Source organism: Schistosoma mansoni, chromosome 4 (assembly GCF_000237925.1).
Source record: "Schistosoma mansoni strain Puerto Rico chromosome 4, complete genome".
Lineage (NCBI taxonomy): Eukaryota > Metazoa > Platyhelminthes > Trematoda > Strigeidida > Schistosomatidae > Schistosoma > Schistosoma mansoni.
In genome coordinates this window covers 17,805,892-17,828,941 of record NC_031498.1, presented here as the reverse complement: position 1 = coordinate 17,828,941, position 23,050 = coordinate 17,805,892, and the positions used below count along the sequence as shown (strand labels likewise).

Genomic DNA, 23,050 nt, shown 5'->3' with positions numbered 1-23,050 from the left:
GTAGCACCTACTTTGGCGTACGTTTCGAGCTTTCCTATCATGATAACTGAGCTATATTGACTGAAACTCTCGTTACTTTAACCCCTACCACACCACCCGGGTTGAAGAGCGTTAAAGATTAAAAGCTGCAAAGTCAGAGGGCAAAGTTGTATTAGCAAATTTACAGGGACGTGACAATAAGGTATTTACCCCATAAAATGAACGTCTCCCCACTACGAAAGAGGGGAGCTAAGAGAGGTAGACCTCAAGAATAACACACCCTGCCCTACAGGTTTCGAACGCCAGTGAAAGGGAGCTAACACATCTGAAAGTACTGACAAAGGTCATGTATAACCGACTTCAAGCAGTTGTGCCTGGGGTTCTAGTTCTTGCACATACGGTTATTCACGATCACCCTCAACTTAGTTTTATTTTCAAGCCTCTCGAGACGTATCCTTCCATAGTGTGATCAAACAACACGTGACAACCGTCTTTATATCAGATAGAAGTTCATCCTTCGAATCAATTACTTTCTACTTCCGAAATTTGTTGTTTGTTAATTGTACTGTATAATTGAGCTAAAAAGCTGATGACTAAATATTCGTATAGACTTCAATACACGTCTATGGCATCATAAAATCATGATTCAAATAAAATGCTTAACTGAAAACGAGACTTGTTATTGTATGTCTCTTATATATTTACTAGAATGACAATGGTATTATTATCAATCTCTTTTTATACTTTAAAAGAGACCTCAAAATGTAGTAAAACAGATATTCTGGCGCACAAAAGGAATAAAGGAGTGGGGAAAAACGTTTAAGAAATATTAATTACACTTTCGAATATATTTTGTCTATTACGTATTTTATAGATAAGTATATTTGTGTGCATACAAAGAGAAAGAGGGAATATCAGGTTACACATTTTAATCGTAACCTGAGACAAAAAGCGATGAAGAACAATACCGACATGCGCACACAAATGACAGAAAAATGGCAAACAAAAGTTAGCAAAACAAAATAAAGGTTATCAGTATGGATGAGTGTTGTTTTGTTAATATGGTGGAAAAAAGTAATTCGAGGAAATAAACAAACAACAGTAAAGTTAGTCATAATCAAGAAGTATTTTGCCTATATATTATGTTAATAGGTTGGTTAATAGGAGCGAAAAAGTAAAAAAAGGAACCACTGAACAAAAAAATGACTTTAAAATGAACAGAGATTTGTTTATCTCTTTTCTATTTCGAAATGTTTTATTGTAGAATGAATGTAAACTGGAGGAAGCGGATAAAAATGAAATCCTAAATTTGAAAAAGAGGCATGATATCTAAATAGTAGAAAAATAGCACCTGGGTACATAAACATAGATGTGAATAAATGAAATATTAGTCGGACGTGTAGTTGTTATGATTCATAATGATTCAATGGGAGAGGGTAGGATTTTATTTTAGAACAAAAATCATCTATCCTATGCAGATGGGTGTTATATTATCCAATTATTCCATCTAGAGAAAAACGTAATGGAAAAAATTCTGTCAATAACAACTTTGTAAAGGAATACAAGTGAGGTGACTATTATATTCATATTACATTTTATTGAATAGCACAAATGCATTCATTGTTGATCAATAACATTTTTACTTACATCCTCTTATTGTTAATATATGTATCAATTCAGCATATGATGTTAGAAATGGCAAGCTACATTACACATTTGTTGCTTAGATGAGTTAATCCAAGCCCAACTCTATTTAACCAGTAAATAATTTTATTTGATTACAATAAGTTAAACTCGTGTAACTTGCTTACCCGTAATCATACCGCTTCATAAGATGTGTTTATTTTCAAATGTTCTATATAAATACTTACTTAACGACAGATTTTGTGAAGCAGTTCCGAAAGTTTACCATTTCTCATAAAACAAATGTTTTAAAACAAAGTGATCATTTATGACTAAATTTTATTTATTGAAAAGAAATAAACCACTGATAACTTTTTGTGTTTTTCTAGTACTTATTTTGCTTGGAGGAATTTATTGAGTTGTTGAAGAACCGTTCTATGTTGTATTTTAGTGCATGATGAACATGATAATTTTGATCAGTAGTTTTGTTGTAAATACTTCAAAATTGTAAGTGTAAAGTGATAGCTTCATCAGTTCGTTGACTTGATATGAAATCTAATGATTTTAGACTTTGGTAACTATCGTTAATGTAAGAACTTCCAGATTGACAAGATTTTTTAAACCCTTCTTAGCATTTTCCCATCTATATCCACACACGTTCAAAGTTTTTTTCGTTGGAGTCCTAGTCAATACCTTCATATGAACCGAGTTAACCTACTCAAATTTGCTAAGTAATGTTAGTTAGGTGGTGCTGATTGTCTTATATTAAAAACCGTTACACTTTATCCCAATCCCAATTAACTTTAGCGTTATCAAACATGTCTATTAATAAAATATCGATTTTAAATTACTATGATCCAAATAGATCTGTACATTTCTCAGGAATGGCAATATTCGACAGTTCTACTTCGTATTTTTGTTATCACTGAATGATTTAGTGTACTTGCTATACATACCGTGTGTTTAAGTATATTGGAGATCGCTGTTCAATCAGTAATAAGATATTGTAACATCATGTTTAACAGTTTGAACACGACTTAGGTACACTGTTTTAACACCATACTAAGAACTACTTCCTAAAAGTCGGACTGAGTGGAATAAAAAGACATTTAAATAAAACCATAGAACAAACGTTATATTTATTGAGGTTTAGTTTCTGTCACTTCAACATAACTCCTCAGATAAGGTACAAGAAATCACTAGTAATACTGCTGCAACTTGTGTGTTCTTTAAAAATATTGTGAGATGTATTTAAGAGGTATGGAATTTATCATAAGTGTATTTTAAATGGTTTCTACTATTGTTTTTGTTGCTATAATCATTATTATTTAATTCTTCCACACATATTTTTTCCATTTTTGTATCCTGTTCGATTGAAACCAGTATTTCAAAGTTAGGAATGAATACATTCTACACTATGATCGTATGTTATAAATAAATCAATATATTTGTAATATTCCAATGAGTACAAAAATTAATAGTCTTGTGTTCCTCCGTTGTACTATTTAAACTTGGGTTAATTTTGATTTGCTTACTTATTCTCTGAAGAAGTGGCTTACGCTGACTCATGAAACGTCAGAAAATTTAATTTTTATATTCATTGGGATACTACAAATATATTTATTTATAAAAATCTACCCAATGTTCAATTTATTAGAAATTATCAAGTCAAACCTTGGTAATGATACCTACATTTATCCTATGTTAGATACATATTCGACTTCTCCATGTGCATTAAGCATAATTCTTCAAATAAAAACTATTGACAACTTGTCTTAGAACTAGATTCATAAGTCGAGAAAAAAAGGCACATACTTAAAGATCGATGATTTCAAACCATCTATCATAAAATAATAACACTAGAACCAATCAACTTTAAGAACAACATACCATAAGATTCATTGATACAGAACTTCATGAATAATAATTGTTACGAATTAAATATTGCGTAAGATGTTTTGTACACAATAAATAGTTTGGTTGATAATTCTATCTATTGCTTTCATCAGTGTGTCCAGTTTTTTGTCTAGCAACTTTTATTATTCTCATCATCACTAACAGCATTGAAATTTTTTACATCGTTCGGATACTCCACTTTATTTTGTGAATTCTCTTCAATTTGAAATGTTTCCATACTTAACTTAGTATTCTTCTCATTGTCGATCAATGAATTTTGATTACAACGAAGATTGGATAGACTACTAGCCATCATCATCATATTATCACTGTCATATGTTGTATTGACTTGTAAATCACCTGGTAATGAAAATGTTGATAAATCTGAAAAATTATAATACAAACTTTGAATTATTGGTGAATCGCTTAAACTTTCATAACCCGATGGATAAAGATTTGTTATTGCTGAAGTTGGAGCGGTGAACTCATCACTAATGACAGCAGAATGACGTTTCATTTTTGACCTTTTTTTACCATGTTTCCGTTTAACGCTTTTATTTGTTAATAGATTAACGTTTGATGATAAATTTTCATTTTGATAAATATTGTTTGTGTTATTCTTCGTCTTATTTTTTTTAGAATCTTTGTTCATTTTAATTGGTGAATTGTCTAACAATTCATGTTTTGGTGAAAAATTATCCAGAGCTGATGATGGTGAAGTATCTTGACTGGGGAAATCAGCTTCTGTTAATACAGAGTGAACTGGAATATTACCAGTACCATACAGTCGAAATAATCCGGGACCGCTACCTCCACTAATATTAGTTGAACCCGGTGAGACGGTAGTAGATTTAACACTGAACTGCCATACACCACGATTACTGTTCACAGTTGACAATTGTGGTAGGTTGGTAGAGCTTTTATCTGCATTCCAGTTAGTTTCCTCATCCTGAAATATAACAACAACAAGAAATACGAATCAACATAGGGTTGAAAAAGTCCCCCAAAATAAACAGCTAATGGAAATTTGAAAATTAACCAGTTGTTTATGAGTGACCTACTTTTGATAAAACTAATCCATATTTAAGACATAAGTATACACAATTGCTACCATCCTCTCGTTAAAATTATTAAATCATTCTTTTCTATTAGTCCATTAAGCAGATCAATATGAAAAGAAAAAAACGAGAACTCTACCTTATTTACTAATCGACTTAGTTTAAGCTGCTGATACTTTAAAACAATGTGCAATGGAACTAACAATAGACAGAAAAAATAAGATATTAAACGTATTCAACTTTAAAATAGTAACTGTTTCAATGAACTGAGATGTAAAAGGTTGTAAGTAAGTAATCACATATAAATTTGTTACGCCGCGAAATATAGCGTATTGCGTTAGGACTAAGCGAATTTCTACCGATTGACCAAATTCAGATATCCTAGTACGACCCCAGTACTGTTCCCCAACCTCCAGTAAATCAGAACACAGCCGTTAAATAAGAATTGTTTATGGGGTCTGAAGCAGGTCAAAAATGGTTTACAGACAAGGCATATTTATACAGTTAAGATGACTATTAACAGCAACCAATGGAAAGGAAGGACACGTAAAGATTGTAATTAGGACAACTGTAAATAATGACCAATAGGAAATAACATGTAAAATATGTGAAGAGTCTGAAAACATGCCACTTTACATTCGAGATAATTTTTTGGGATATTCCTGTGAATATCCTAACAAAATTTTTCTCATATATATGCACTCGTCAGTAACATATATCTGTACTACTAAGGGGGACTGATGTTCTCTGGAGGATTATATTCTGTGTCACCTGGCTTTACAGTTAGAGACGTTACTATTGAGGTATTCGGGCTGAGACTGACCTCTTGTAGGAATGAGATGTACTTTAGGTTGATTGATGATTGAGTAGTGATTAGTGTCATGTATCTCAACTTGACTGACAGAATTTTATCAGGACTAAGAACGACTTGTTATTGGAGTGTTTTTAGCATCAAAAAAGTACTGAATCATCAATTCAGCTGTACAGTTTTTTGGACAAAAACATAGGGACTATATACCTGGTGAATTACAAGCAGCTGAAGAGTTTTAAACCTCAATGTTGTGCTTAACAACGGATCTGAATATTCATAACTGCTGAAAATTTCTTTTTAAACAGAATTACAAACCTCTTGTTACGTATGTAACTTTTGTTATTGGTGTTATTGTGTCAGATAAGAAAATTATTGGAATTATTCCTACCCCCTACAATGAATTCACTATTTATTTGTTGATTATCTTGAGACATAGTCCCTCAAACTGCACCAAAAACACTGACTAGTAGAGTCAACTAACCCGATCATAATGATGGACATTACTAACGGTTAAAGGTGTTCACACTACAGTATGAAGAGTTTCGAGTTGCGAAACCTCATATAGTTGATTTCAATACTTCGGTCCAAATATTCCCCACCAACCACATAATTCACAGGTACACGGTCCTATTTGAGTAACCATGAAAACCTAGGGTAAAGCAACTGCAAACATCTAAGTGCTTCACACAAATATAATAGACAATTAGACAGTTCAGGCCAACAGTGAATTAAAACGTAACACGAATTGTAGGTAAAAGCATTACTCCAAGGTTGATTTATATACAGGGACTCGACCGTTGCTGCTACCTTGACGTGGTGGTCGGGCTTGCCTATCGTGATGACCCAACCGAACTATACTGGCTTGAATAATCGCTCCTCAACGTCCTATCCTACGTAACAGGTTGGTTGAAGATCGGTAAGACCACAAGCAGCAAACCCAAGGTCCGAAGTCGTACTGCTGACTGTACAGAGGTGTGACGGCAGTAACGCGTTTCATTCAGACAACCAACATAACAGCGATGCTACCTTCCAACAAGGAAGTGTTGGGTTAGAATAGGTCGACCCTAAAAATGCACGTCTCGTTTTATCCCACGGATATCCGTCTCTGGTGGTAAGGTCCTAACAAGTACGAAGCTAACACAAAAATTACTCACAAAAAGGTCATCTGTAACCGACCTCAAGCAGTTGTCCCTTGGGCACTTCGGTCACGCTCCCAGGTCACTGAAACCGCCCCTAACCCAATTTCCTTTTCAGGTACTTGTAGAAGAACCCTTCCACGGTGTGGGCAGCCGGGAAGTGATAAATACACTCATACCTCAAACAGCACTCAAGATCACTGTATTCATGATCAATCTCCCTCTTAAACTCTTACTATTCCTCCCATGTCGACTCTCAACTCTAAACTTCGTCTTTTGACTTGCTCCTCAAGTGTCACCATGGTCAACGATCCCAATGCGCGGATCACTGTCCTAGGTCTACCGGAACCTCGCCCCAAACTAATCATTGGAGCCTTCAACGTATGCACCCTATGTCAAGTCGGCTAGCAGGCCCCGTTTTCTGAAGCCCTAGAATGAATTCGGTGTTCATCTTGTTATGCTAATGAGGTATGGTAACTTGGACCGATGCATAGGTGCGCCTGGTCCTACGTTGTAGCTGACTGACTGACTGTGTACAGAGTATTTATAGTTACACTAGAAATTTATGGAACAATACTAAATAATGGCAGTACAGGTTAACATTCAACCAAAACAGTTTAAGTAATGCTGCATTTTTGGCGTGTTTCTGAGACGATTTTATTCAACACTGATTAGATAAAACGTCCCCTGGAGCCTCTTGGTTTCTAGGGACGTTACGTTGAATAGGAATATTTTGGGAACTCCTATAACAAATATCTAATTAACAATTTATTAATAACTGATATCATGAAAACCTTGTGTAATATATATATATATATACATATCAGCCGTAACTAAAGCTAAAAATTGTTCTTTCTTTCTAGTTTTAATTCAAACACAACAAAAATGAACAAATGACTTTTAATAACAATCAAGAAAACGATAAAATACCTACTTGTATAGCTTCAGCAATCGACTGAGCCAAATCATCCGTACCGCGACCAACTAAACTAGATAAAGAACTACCCAAACTTGAGTCTTGATAACTCCCTTTTCCAAAGTAGGAATAGAAAACAACAACAGATAGTATGATAAATATGCATTACGACTGATAACTAATTATTGAAAAATCAACCAACTTTCAGTTATATAGCTATAAAGTACAATTAATAAACACCCTTTCCATCCCAAAAAATAACGATTAGGATTTACTGATATCATGAACCAACCTAAGTTAGACATCTACTGAACGTGTCAGGAGTGAGGCAGTTACCCACTGAAGACCATGAAAGACGGTCAAATAATGTTTCTGACTGAAGTTATATACAGACACCACTGGACTTTGGTTCAGTAGTCTAAAGGTTGAAACCACTCACTGAGCATTCGATCTAGAGTTCTAATCCACAAGTCAGTGGAGCAACGTAAGGAGATGCAGTCCCATAGTAGCCGGTGACCAACAATTGGTTCATACGCCATTTGTTCCATCGGGATCCTGAAGCCCATGAGCACCAGTGGTTTAGAGTCTTGGTTTTCCAACTCCCCTAGGTGGACCTTCCGTGTTCAGAAACCCAGTTAAAGCACTGGAAATTCGCTTTTCGTCCTCTCGATTTCGTAAACAACACCCCCGCCACGAGAGGGCAGTGAGTAGGACATCTCTGGCAGAGGCTGTATACGCGTAGCCGTGTGAGAGCATTTCGAGAGGGAGAGCGGATTCTCCCCACTGTCGGCCGTACCAGGGCGTTTGGGGGCTCACATATACCAATAAGAGACTGATCAATTGCCAGTCCTAAACATCAATGGGAAGATTCAAATAAACAATACAAAATGAATTAAAAATTACTGTTAACAACTTATAAATTATGAGACCAGAACAGCAAAGAAATTAGATGTCTTCCAAATTAATTAAGCAATTTTTCGTCTAATGATTTAAGTATTAACGGACTTGAATTTAAGTCTATTCACTTTGTTTCAGATAAACAACTAATATCTATCATTTTCATACAATACGCAATGCAAAGTCTAATATACGTAACTGTACTTAACTAATGACGTGAATTCACCTTACCTTACTAATATGAAGATTATTATTATTACACAGATTACTTACAAAATCTGAATAATCAAATTGAAATACCAAAAGAAAGTAACATACATGGGTTATAAAGTTAACTGCGAAAATTGTAACGATTACTTCAAAAACGGTACAATAAGAACAGACACATATAGCATATTACAAAGATAGATTCTAGCTGGTATACTTTCTCTATGGGAATTCTCCAAAATAAACAACTGGAAACCAAAGCAACTTACATAAACCGATAGTGATCGTTCAGTAATTGAATCTAAGAAGTGGATTCAAAAATAGCTTAGCTATGAAAAAAAGCAAATAATTCAACTGAAATCTACCAAATTTCTAGGTCAATACTTTTTTAATGACTGAAAAAACCTTTGAACATGAAGAAAGGCGTAAAATCTACGCTTGAAGTAGAGTCAGCTATAAGAAATTGAAGTTACATCAATGGATTGCAATTGGGAGATAAAAGTAACAGATCCCAAATGAGTGATGAAGTTGGACACATGAACAAGATGGATGAGTTCCAGATGACAGGTGGATGGAGTATATTTAACACTATTTAGCAAGTTATTACGCAATATTAGCTGCTTTTTGGTATCTACTAACAATCACTCAGCAAGTAAATAACCTTATAAACTTGTCACCACTTAACATCAATATAACGCATTTTTGTAATTAAGTCCGAAAGAGTTTGTTAATAAAGACTCTGAATGTGATGTTCAATTAGAATGTTCGAGTGCCAAAGTAAAAAGGATTTTCATCAAAAGTTTATTAATCTTGATTCTATGTTGGTCAACTGCAAACATCTAATATCAAAGTGAAAGACCGAAAAGAATAAAAATTATCATAACAATTTATCAATTAACTTACCACCTTCAATTACAATTGTCTCACCGCTTGGTCCAATACCACCAGCAATACTAAGTGGACGGGTTGGTTCACCTGACGAATTACGCCATCTTAACTGTGCACTATTGAAACTAGCATTTGAATCCAATAATAAACCTGATGGTAGTCTTGGTAACATAATTGTTTTGGATGAAGTGGCATTACGATTAATTGCAGTCAAAGCGATATTTGGATGATGTTGAGGATGTGGATGAATAAAAGCATGAACAGAGGAAGTAGAAGAGGTTGAAGAACCTTGATATGGAATCATATTTAAACTACTATTGGAACCATGTGATGATGGTATGAATGTGGCAGGATATCGATCTTTAATTAATAATTCACTAGTCATATCTATTAAAGGCGGTAATACAAATGGTGCATTTAATGTGAATGCTTCTAAAAGAGTAGGATGTAATGCTGTTGTTAGGTTTCCTGCAGTAGAGCCAATTTGTGTGGTACTAGATATATTATTATTATTTGAAGAACCACAGCTATTGAATGATGAAAACCGTAAATCACAACCACCCCAATCGCGCTGAAACACATGATATTAAAGAAAAAGAACAATGACTGATAAATTACCACCATTAGAAAAAGGTTAATAAAATATACGCTCCACAAAAAATAGATACATGATCTAGAAAAAAAGTCAATCATTGAAAAAAACATAAAAGACTCAATTACAGATAACCAAATGTCTTGATTTATACACCCTCATATATTAGTTATATTGAACCAATTAATTGTTGCATTGAGAACAAAGAATTGAGTTAGATAACAATTATATACAGATAAACAAAACTAAAAATAACATGAAGATAACGAGTTTCAAAAAGTAAATAAATGAAAACAAATATTGAACCTGAATTGAGATTGATATGAATTGTATATAATTTACAAGTTGAACAAAATATTATACACAAGACTAAACAAATTATTGCGATAATACAGACACCACCACTATGTTAAAATAATTGTTCCTCATAACTTTTACATGACTGTGAAAGTTTGTTTGTAAAGTTGAAGGCAACTTCAAATCGATAGGTAGATAGGAGTTGTTAGTAGAGCGATCATGGCAACCAAGATAGGTACATTTGGAATGTTCAAAAATGCACCAAATATATATGAACAGCAATGGTAAATATCTAAGATACAGATGACATTGGGAACTAGAAATAATAAAAAAATATAGAATTGACTAAAATGGTTACACCGCACTATAACGCAAGAAATTGATCACCACAAATGAAATGCACAGGCGTATTGCATATGCAGACTGATATGTGATAATGAAAGTAAAATATGATTGGTCGTTGAACGTGAACAAAATAAAAACAGCTAACTGACTATTAAATATGTGATTTCATTTCATTGATTTCTGCTCTGGACTGAGTGTGACTACTTGTACTTGTATTGAATAATCTGGTTCTCTATTTTGGATCGTGAATCCTGGTTCTGATATAATGTGATTAGTCTCATTATCGTAATACGTGTGAGAGAAAAAAATATTTTAATCATCTGTTATATCATAAATGATCTGAAGAAATGAAATCACAGTTGCAAAGGAGATATGTTTCTTGTTACAAATATTAACGGATGTGTTTGATGACTATAAGACAAACAGTAAAATTTCAGCCCACAAGTAGCTATTCATCTTGCAAGTATTTTACGTGATAAGAAACTAGATAATCTTAAAAAAACCACTTAAAATAAATCAGATTCATAGTGAAACACAATCAAATATCAATAACATGGATTAAAAGTTTCTCGGGAGGGGGAGACCAAAATCTATAGAAGAGCCAATCAGACTAAAGATAGAAGGTCTTGGGTTTTAGCGCCAGATTCATCAATTCATTTGCCTAAATAGCATTTTGGCATTATATTTGATGTCAGTTCGTGATGAAAACTCCAACTCTAATTCCTAGCCCTAACGTCCAACTGTAAATGTTAATCATAATTCCTCACACTAATTTATAACCCCCAATTAGCCTTAGTAAGTAGGTGGATATTTTCACGGTCATTTAAGTAATGCTAGAAAGTCGTAAATAAATAATACCCTCACTGAAAATGTTTGGTATTTTAGCATATCTGTAAGCAGTAGTAGTAGTAATAGTAAAGTAATTATAGTCACCATTTGAATTCAAGTAATTTCAAAAGATCACTAGGCAAGTAGAAACACTTTGATATCTATTAGGTTTAAGATAAAAGCAGCATAAATTCATTACTTAAAGATTATGAACAATATATCATAGTTGTTAATCTTGTATTTCCATCAGTTCAACTGAGAAAGTTTGTCTGATTCAAGAGAATCACATTTTAATAGCAACCAAATCTAAACATGAAATCTAATTATCCTGAACATTAGCTTTAGTATTAACATTAACAAAGGCAAACGAGTATATAATAAGGTCAAAATACATACATTTCAAGTTACAATACATATTATTTTGATATATATATATATATATGATGGGGGATTGCATTTCAGAGTTTACTACAGCCAACTCTGTAAACGAAAAAATCATGACTAAAAAGGCCATCGAAACCATATCTATTAAAACTAAATCCTATTCTGGTGATGTTTTCTTTTTCAAGAAAATGGTTCCGAGTTATTTAGGTTTGATTTGAAAACATATGAATAACAATAGACAACCGTCATAAGGAGTGTTAAATTTCAAAAATAAAATGTCTTTCCAGTATTTAACATATACGACTAACAAATAAAACGATTGCTAATAAGAAATAATTATAAATCTTATTAAAAGAATCGCTGGCTAGCTTGACTCTCATTGGTCAGGATAACATTTCTTTTCGTTAATTCTAATTCTAATGACCTTGAATAGACTGTCGAATGAACATATATCTACATACATAAGTGAATGGTACAACCTTCAATGTAAAATTGTCTTATCAATAACACCTGACCTACATCACACTGCTACTGCTTAATATGGTAGGTTGAGTATACCATGTGACCACGACGTGACCCATTATCAGAACTATAGCTCTTCATAATCGATCTGAAAAGAAGTGTATACACTGCATAAATATATATTCTGAAAAACAGCATGAATCTCTGATAAACATTGGTTTGCTTTTACCAGAAATTTTGTTAATATAAACAAAATGAAATGGATTATCTGATAATGAATTTGATTATCAATATATAAAATGTGAACTGTTTAATTAAATAATAACGTAATGATTCGAAAAGCATCAGAAATTGTTATGCCCCGATAACGATGATGAATAGTAACTTTGAGATCTATTTATGAACCAATATTATGCATATATATTTTATCGTATAATTTCTAAATAACAAAACTATTCATATTCGTATCCCCTTAAGATAAGCTTGATTTTGAAATAAAAACTAATGTTATACGATTTACAATTCATGAATTACATCCAGTCTATGGATTACTGTTCCCCTTATTCACAGCCACATTTGGCTAAATCGTGTACACAAGTTAGTTTCTATTTTATGGTGCGATGTGGTCAGTTTGATTGGTATATAAACTCAGTATGTTTGAAATACAATGAATTCATACCGCAGAGGCTGTTCTGAACTTAACTGGCTGGGCAAGGCAGAAGCAGGACCGATAAGCACTCTAGACTGCTCGTACGGTTTTCGTGTGTCAGTGTTCCAATCGATGGTTCGCTGCTCTCTGATTGGCGGTCTTATCACGTTATACGTTAACAAGGCATCCACTCCGCCACAAGACGCTGACAAAACGCAGTCTTCTGACCAATATAAACAACAATGCAGGCATGTTCGGGATGCGATTCTCTCCCTCAAAATGCAAAATGTTACTTTAATATTGGGTTGCATTGGCACCTGAACTAATTATAAGGAGTGAAGTATAAATACTGTGAAACTATTCGCTCTAATTTAGACGAGAGTTCTTATATAGGGAGTGAAGTAGTTGAGCGCGTTGACCGCTTCACTTATTTTGGGAGTCTCACCAGCCCTTGTGGTCTGGTGTGGGACAAAATCTCAGCACGGATACAGAAGGCTCGTCTAGCTTTCGCCAACTTGCGTCATTTATAGCATAGGTGAGATATCCGTCTAGCAACCAAAGGACGGGTTTACTGTGCAGCAGTCCGTTCCGTCCTACTTTATGGCAGTGAAATATGGCCGATAAGAGTAGAGGACATTCGTAGGCTACTAGTATTCTATCATAGGTGTCTTCGGAGCATTGCTCGTATATCCTGGGACCACCAGGTAAGTAATGCAGTTGTTAGGAAGCGGGTACTAGGTAAGGATGGCAAATCGATTGATGAAGTAGTGAAATTTCATCAGTTGAGATGACTGGGACACGTATTACGTATGCCCAACCACCGACTGCCCCGACGTGCAATGCTTTATGATGTAGGAGTAGGTTGGAAGAAAGCTAGGGGCAGCCAGACCAAAACGTGGCACAAATCCATGAAGTCGCTGACAAGTGGACTGAGCCATGTTGGTAGGTGTAGACTACCTGATTGGGATTCGCGAGATGATAGCAACCGAGGGTTAGAGACCTCGAATGACATGGCTCAAAATCGTTTGCAATTGCGACTCTTTGTGTTCTCTCAAATTCTAATCTTCTGAATTCTTCATGTCCCTTTTTTTTCATTTTACAAAATTTATTTCACTGGATTATACTCCTTGAATAACATCTTCAAACTCTAATCTTTCCGATTGCTGCTTATACTCTTACTATCTCTACTACTATGGGATTTGAATCGACAACTACATCTCTGTACTAATGTGATATGACGACTTGAACTGATGTACTTACGTACGAATTTTTACGTTTTAACTGACTGAGCAATAAACCAACAGACATTGAAGATATTTTGAAAACTTACGGAGATTTTCATGGCTACAGTTTCATATGTGATGGATTAATTGTTAGTTAAAACTCACCCATAAATTGATTTCTTTTTGAATACGAATTATTTAAAAATAAAATGTAGGGAGCTTTGAGTTATTGCTTTTTAAAGAGATGTACTTATCACTAAGAGGTTTTTAGTATCCTTAATCATTTTATTTCAAAAAAATTGCAACACTAGTGCAAGTATGATTACTAAGGTTTGAGTTGATAATTGCAAATGAAATGAGTATTGGGTAGATTGGTGATTAAAAAAATAATGATATATTGTTAATATCCTAATGAGTAGAAAAATTAGAATTTTCTATCGTTTCCTAAATCAGTGTAAGCCACTTTCTTCAGCGAATAAATAAATAAGCAAATTAAACTAAACCAAGCTTTTTGGAGCATCGATGGTTTCATTAACATAAAAACCTTTTAATTAGACTTAGAAGAGAAAGTACAAGTCATCAATTTATGTTAAAGTGTACGAAAAATGAGTTAGTAGTTAGTTACTACCTATTATAAGTAGTCTGCTCAATTTATTTATCTCCTTAGTATACAATCGATAACACATTCTTATTTAGTATGGTACGCAACAAATCAACATTTAACTTTATTCATCCTACAGAATCATAACTGAATATCCGTCAGAAGGTTTATACGCTTTTTGGTGGATTTTTCAAAGAAAAACACTGTCATAATATCTTTCTGTGTAGGAATGACGCGTACTAAGCCTTCACATATTCCTTAAGTTTGCTACATTTGAAATAGCAATATTATTAGACAATGAAATGAAAGAGGCTCAAAGAGATATTTAGCTGTAAATAAACTGAGTAATTAACTAAGTAAATCTATTTTAAACCCAAAGAAAGACGATAGTGACTTAATACATTCAAAAACAACACAGATAATTACAACTAATGGGAGGTTGTGAGGAAAAGACTAATTCGAAAAGTGAGTATTTTTTTAGTCCATTAGTTTGCGAATTTTTTGATCAAGTAATTACTAAAACAATTGTTCTGAAATCTTTTTTTTAAAATTAGTTTACATTATAACTTGTCTTTTGGTTGATTAAATTAGCCATTTTTTTACTTTTCATCGACTACAGTTAATTAACTATAAATTTACTACTCAGGTTCTGTATCAGAAATATTCAAGTTATGTACTTCTGATTATCTTTGAATTGTGATACGTTGTGAACTTGTGTGTTATTAATGTAATTACATATGGTATATAAATACATAAATGTACTGCGAACCACTCATTTAAGTCTCTAGTGTTTTGAATGGTTTAAGAATGACGGAGTTCGTGTGGCCTAAGGGCCATCTGTGACGAATGAAATATGTTTATAGATCCATCGCTAGCGGAGTATGAAAAGATACAACAGAAACTTAGCAGACAAAAAGAAACTAATATTTTGAAATAAGAAAGAAACATTGACGAAAATGTAGAAGAAACAGATTTCCTAGTGTTGAGAGTTGAGTAAGCAATAAATTTATATGCTCCCCTTCTCCCTTAGCAGACACCGACAGCTGTCCATAAAAATTAAATTACCCAACTTCTAACAGCCACCATATTGAACGGAATCATAAGTTTAAAACTTATAGTTGCTTATACAACTATTTGATAAATAGTCGACAATGTCTGGTTTACATTCACATAACAGTATGCATGTTTACGGTGAAAAGATAACACTGTGAGTGCACAAACGGTCATTAATCAAATTTTATGTGAAAGTTGGTCTTCATTCATTGCAATGGGTTATTCTGAGTTATTCCTGATTCACTGGAACTTTATCATAGTTAACAACATGAATGTATGTGGTTTATCTGAAAAGCATATTTTGTATTTATCCTATTAAAACATTACAGTTTAGTTTTAAAAAAAGGCTTGAATAACACGCTTTTTAGTACGAAGACTGAATTTATGTTGTGATAAAAATTTCCAATCTACTGAAATGCAATATATTTTCTACATTAAATATAAAAGCATAATTTTTTTAAAAAAATAACTGCTTACTTGTTTTGAATAAGTATGAAAAGTGAACTGTGGACCCATCCAAACACGACGTAAAGGTCCTAAATGTGTAGTTATTTCAACTTGACTATACCAGTAAGAAGCAACATCTTCAGCAGTCCATCCAGCAGGAGTGACAGCATTATCATCTTCATCATTATTATTCTTTCCCTTATTATCATCATTATTATTAATATCTTCGATGCTTGTATTTACTTCTAACAATCCAGATTTCATTTGACTGCTATTAGATGAAGGTAAACTAGATTTTAACGTTGATATGATTTTTTCGTAATTTGTAGATGTGGACAACCGATTGTTGTCAGATTCTAATGAAATTTCACTTCGACCATCCACTATAGAAATGTGATTTTAGAAAGAGCAAACGTTTTGCATTGAATCTCTGAATAGTAAATACATGTGCATATAAACATATACATTCAACGACATTACAATTAACTAATGTATAATATAGGTTTAGATGACAAAATATAGAGAGAATTTCCATTTTAAATCAACTTCGATTTCATGTTTTTGGACTAAAAGAATATTTTATGGGTTTTTTACAATATTCATCGAAAACTGATATCCACTGAGGAATAGAAATGAAAACGTGAAACATAGTAACACTAAGTTCCTAATTATAAACCCGAGAGATGCAAAGATAATATCTCCTCTAAATTCTCTTATCAAACACTACCGTAACAAAGCTTTAGGTTTTAAAAAGTTAAAAGTCTCTAAATTTACCAATGAACATAACTGTTTGACCAATCCAAGTACTGAGTATGATTAAAGAAGCTTCATAAAACAAACTAAACCATTGGATGATCATAAGTATAGTGGTTTTCAGAAATATGAGATAGTTTTAAGTTAATTAGGTAAACCGGTGAAATATAAGCAAACAAGACCTATATAGACATAAGTATATGATGAAAAATATCTCATTTTACACTTTCAGTATATAAAGTAATCATCCAATTCAAAAGAATTATCGAAACAAAATATATATACACCTATTAGGTGATAGCTAAGAATAAGATGGCTGAAGAAAAATGATAAGAATCTATGAACTTAGATCTCTGCGCTGGTTGGTCGGCATTCATCAACAAGATGTTTCATAATCTTGAGGAATCGATACTTCCCAACCATATGTTACAGTTGAAAATCACTTTTACTGAACCAATCAGTTCATCAAGGACTTTCGGCAAAACACATATAATTAGGATAGCTGGTAGTAAATTAAGTAGCAAGCAATATCATTTTATTATTCTGTAACCAGTGATGACTTAGTTCTGAGAATCACGGTAAATTATTGTAATCGTCAAAGGTGAAGAATATGTAGCAAAAATTAAACTAAAAAGGTATTGGACACTCTAAGGTTTGTTCTTCTTTACGAACTCGACCAAAACATATTCACACTCCTTAAAAAGTCATTTCAAAAGTCTTGTTTGGAAATTTATCTAATATTGTTGTTAGATAAATACTTAGTTCATAAAGCACATATAAGATATATGTAAATTATAGATCATCCACATCATACAGAGGTTAATAATATATAGCTTTTACAGCATATACAACCTAGAAATATTAAGTAAACTACCAAATACTTTAGATTAACGAGTGATAATTAAGTACACAAATAATTAATTTACAGATCTAAGATACGATGCAGTAACCCATTAACAGTAAGAATCATTTAATCTTAATAAACAGAAATATAGTACGCTAAATTTGATAACATATATTTAATATCAATTAATTTACTAAATAAATCTTTTTATAATTCAGTATTACTCTTTAAATTAGAAGCATGGTCCGATTTAAGCCTATTCGTTTTACATCTTGCTTGAAGTGTAGAAGAGGCTAAAATAAGCGGATGCTGCTTAGGAAATGGAGGCAGGTACACAGCATCTGTATGTAAGTTCCATTCACCGACAGGTACACAATCTAGACGAATGGAACCATCCTAAAAAGGAAGGGAAAAATACCAGGACATAATAAATGATAATAATCTTATGCACAAAAATAGATTAAAAAGTATTTGAAATGGATGCTGTTTTACGTAAATTTTAAATGAGTGCGCAAACAATATGAGTTTATTTCGTTATGATGAAAGTAGTAACACAAGTGGAATCTCAAGGACAATGAACTGCGAATCAAATAAGGTCAGTATGTGCACTTCGATTAACGTGTTTTTTTTAACCAAAAACAAAAGATAACTATATTTGGATAATAGATTAAGTCTATTTGCTTGTAATCTTTACTAGTTCACAAACCAACTTCGAAATCGTAGATATTCCTGATATATTTGCAAAGGTCTCTTTTTGAGCCTATTATGAAAGAAAAATGCGTGTTTTCACTATGAAGCATTATAGTGTTTGGGATAGAATTCACTCACATAATTTACAAATATATAGCAACACAACACATAAGAAATAATCGAAGCCGGAAAATCAAAAAAATGATCTCTAATGAGAATAGAACTAGTAATATTTTCAGATCTAACTTGCTTTATGACGTAGTTTGGAGACCGAATCTTAGTGACTAAGACAGAATTAAAGCCCATAAGTGCACGCATTATAAGTTCAGTGAGTAAATTAACAAGTCATCATTATATATGCATATATTTAATGCCATTTTCGGCCGAAGATAAATATAAGCATAAATATGAGTGTTCAATTCCCGGTATTAAGAAAGTTTTATTACAAAACGTTTGTTATGTTACCATGAGCCTAATTGATTTAACAGTGAATTTTAATGTCTACGATTTAGAAAAAAATCAGGATTATTAATATAATACAACGACCCCATACATGGTTATGAATTGGGATGAATACAGTCAGTTAGTTGATTAAATAGAAGTAGGCGGGAAAATGCTTGAACTTTTAACCCAATTACTGGAACAAAGATTCAAAAGAATCATACCATTTCTTTCTTTAAGAATTCAAGACTCTGATTGAAATGTAATGATAATAGAAGAATTATATAGCAACAAAGACTTTTTCTAATGGACTTAGTCAGTTGAAGGAATGCAGTAAATTAAGCTTCAACAGATGGTTTATTTATTAAATTACTGTCCAACTTCAGTCATCAAACCGAACGTTTATTGACACACAGATAAATATACCGAAACATATTTAAGAAGTGAATAATCAGTTCAGAGTGAATAGTTTACATTAAAAATAAAACCAGATAGAGGAAAAAGACATTTCGATAAGAATTAACTAATATTAAATATTTTATTAAAACTAGCCAATAAATAAGCTGTTAGGTAACGTGTTAGAAACGATATTCTATCAACTCCTATTTTCGACTATCAGATTGCCTTAATCTCACGCTCATGTTATTTCTGATTGTTGTCAAAGGTTCTCGTTATTAAATAGAAGTACATTCTATAAGTTCACTGAGCCGTTGGCAAACTTTTTCCCCTGTTCTTTTTTCTTCCAGATAATCTCATATATTGCTTCTCACAACTCTTAAGAACAGAAGATATTTTCAGGCTCAACGCAAATCTACGAAAAGTTGAACGTAACAGTTAAACGAATAAACAAGATTTTTTATACCTGATATAATTTCCCACCGACTGTAGCTGTATCATCTGCACTAACACATAAATCGTATTCTATTAAGCGAAGATCGGCTGTCAAAATAAATAATGCATCCACAGCACGAGATTTTCCGACTAAAAAGAAAGAAAATTATTGGATATAGTGTGCTTATTAAGTAATAGATATATCTAGGGGAAAAAAGCTCTATGAAATTGAGCTGATGAGCTCTTAAAAGTGATTTTAAGATTATTTTACATGCTTTTTTTGTATTGAAGAGATTTTTGACGAACTAACAGATTTATAGTGATTTTATGGGGTTATTTATGGAAGAGCCACAAAATAACAAGTTTCTTCCTATCGTAGTGTAGTATTTAGTATAAATGTTGTGCTTACAAAAAAGGAATCTTTCGAAAACCAACTTAGAATATGTAAAGGCTTCTATAACGTAAAGCAAATAATTGAGAAAGCAAGTGAATTCATCACAAGAAATATAGAATACGGTTTGTCAAAATCATATGACAAAAAGAAGACATAACAAAACACTTATTAGGATTGTCAGATAAATGTGGTAAGAAATAATTTTTCGATGAATTACTTTGGATATTTATAACCAATAATTACTAATAAACTATTTTAAGGAGTTTGTGAGCGGAGATGGGTGGTGACGAGCAGTGGAATTCAGGACGCTTCGTCCTAGTAAGGGTTCATCAGTCGGATGTACTTGCATCCCAGAGTTAACGTTTGCTCTGGGACTCCAACCCAAGACCCTTGAAGTAATGGCACTATCGAAACAACTCGCATAAGATGTACACATTGAAAAATAGACTGATTAGTCGTAATCCTAAGCATCAATAGGAAGATCTAAACAACCAATATAAATGAACTAGAACTTCACCTCACTGTTCAAACCAGTGGCTATCTGGACTCAGTAGCCAAGTGGATAATGCGATTAAATTTGAATCGAACGTCATTGGGCTCTAGTGCCGGAGTGTGAACATCAATAGTACAAAACGCATATTCTGGATTTCACTGATAGCCATCAACCATCTATATTTATAATGCTTATGAACTAAGGCAATACTGATGTAATCCACACAGAGTACACATATGCCAATAAGAGACTGACCGATTGCAATCCTAAATATCAATGGGAAAACCCAAACTGACTGAATATAAATATATTTTAGGGGATCATCACATAGTCCTAAGTCTACTACATCTTCTATAGTTTGCCAATTTCAACCAGAAATCTATTACTCGGTGGTGTAACTACTGAAACTCACGAATGGTGACCTCGTATTTTACTTACAAAGTGACATGGATTAAGAATATTATTAATGAAAGCTACGTATGATCAACCATCTGGCCTCCTAGTGTTCTAATAAGAGGTTTGGGGACGTACGGATTTATGTGACATATCGACCGTACAAAACTTAAACTAACTGATTTACTGATAACAGCGTACTCAAGTCAACAAAAAAACACCAAAGACAGTTAAGTATCCCTTCATAGCTTTCTAACTTAGTCAGTGTTCGACAAATACTTTCTTCATGTTACCTCAAATTATCTATGCTTGTTAAGTGTATGTGCTGAAGCGAATAAATCGGCGATAAAGCAAGAAAGGTCACTTAAGATGCTTTATTTTTATTTATTATTTATTTGAACACATAAATATTGGTACAAAGGGGGCACCAGATACATATGCGCCACACAAATCTCATTTGATTTGTGTGAGTACTGTGATAATGCCCAAGTGCCCGAACTGAAGCAGGTGGTTTTCTTAGGGGGCCACACCCGGAGCCTTCTACCTAAAGGTCTGATCCACAAGGCAGTGGAGCATCGTGAGGAGATGCAGTCCCATGGGTAGACGGTGACCAACGATTGATTCATACGCCATTTGTTCCATCAGGATACTGGAGCCCATGTGCACCATTGGTTTGGAATCAGGGTTTTCCAACTCTCCTCGGTGGACTCGCCGTGTCCACCAACCCAGTTAAAGCGCCGGACATCCTCTCAATTTTGTAAACAACACCCCCGCCACGAGAAGGCAGTGAGTAGGACTTCACTGGTAGGGGCTATATACGCGTGGCTATATGAGAGCATTTCGAAAGGGAGAGAGGACTCTCCCCACTCTCGGCCGTACCAGGGCATTTGGGGGCTAAGATGCTTTATAGAGGTATTGTAATGGAAACCTACTCTCAGAGATGCAGTTGCAACGTATGAAATTGGATGAAGACACCAAAAACATATGACTTTAAACCTGATTTATAAAATTAGTTGCTTTTGAGTTATATGCCAATTATCTACATAGTGATTTAATCACATGGGATACCAATATTCTTTTTACGACACTACTACTGAACAGCTATAATTTGATTAGGACTTGTAGTCAACTGGGACAAAGCGGTATAAAACTTTTTCTACTTTAACTTAGCTACTTACATACTTTTTCAGTAATAAAACTAGGAATCCTTCAAAGAATTGATAAGGATATGGGTTATCAATCGAGGTTCTGAATTTACCATTAATAAAACTAATTTAGCATTTCTACAAAATTTAATTTGTTAGAAATAAGTTTCATCTTTACACATTACTCCCAACACTTGTACTGCATAAGCCTATTACGCATTTAAACACAACTATCCACCAATTTACACTATTTACAAACATTGAACAATAGTCTAAGGAAAAAATAAAATTTCAGTTATTTTTACATTCAACAAGTCATCTGAAAAGATATTGTAATAAAGATGTTTTACTTTCATCTGAGTAGATAACAACTATGTCCTCCATACTGAATGTCGCTGAGATAAATTTACCGAAGATTCAGCGAGAACCAATGATCTCTAGTTACTAACTAATTAATGAGACAGAACTCAATTATAACATTGGATTAGGATTATGTAAAAACACTGTAAACTGATATAAACAACTAAGAACCGACCAAAGGTATCATACTCAAAAGGTCATAGATTTAATTTCCTATATTGCTGTAGTCGTAGACTGTTGAGCAATGTGATGTGAGGATGATATACGAAAGATTTGTAACAAAAAGTCACAGCTTCATAATGTCAATAATTATGTAGTAGTGTTTAACTAGTTAGATCAACAACCAGTAATTAATATTTTCGTTTTACAATCCTTGACTCCCTTTTTCCAGTAATTGACAGCTTATTTACCTAC

General features: G+C 33.3%; 1 protein-coding gene across 1 annotated transcript in view; it reads right to left on the bottom strand.

Annotated features, from left to right (window-relative positions):
- Positions 1-3,628: 3,628 nt before the first annotated feature.
- Smp_155780 (gtpase activating protein-related) overlaps positions 3,629-23,050 on the bottom strand; it is a gene marked incomplete at its 3' end in the record, with an annotated part of 52,380 nt that continues 32,958 nt past the window's right edge. Inside the window, exons 13-18 of the mRNA XM_018797027.1 lie at positions 19,883-20,001; positions 18,159-18,285; positions 16,323-16,675; positions 9,427-9,982; positions 7,438-7,532; positions 3,629-4,150 (exon numbers count right to left, since the gene is read on the bottom strand). Of these exons, the coding sequence (XP_018652110.1) occupies positions 3,629-4,150; positions 7,438-7,532; positions 9,427-9,982; positions 16,323-16,675; positions 18,159-18,285; positions 19,883-20,001 (1,772 nt within the window). The remainder of the gene's footprint in view (positions 4,151-7,437; positions 7,533-9,426; positions 9,983-16,322; positions 16,676-18,158; positions 18,286-19,882; positions 20,002-23,050) is intronic.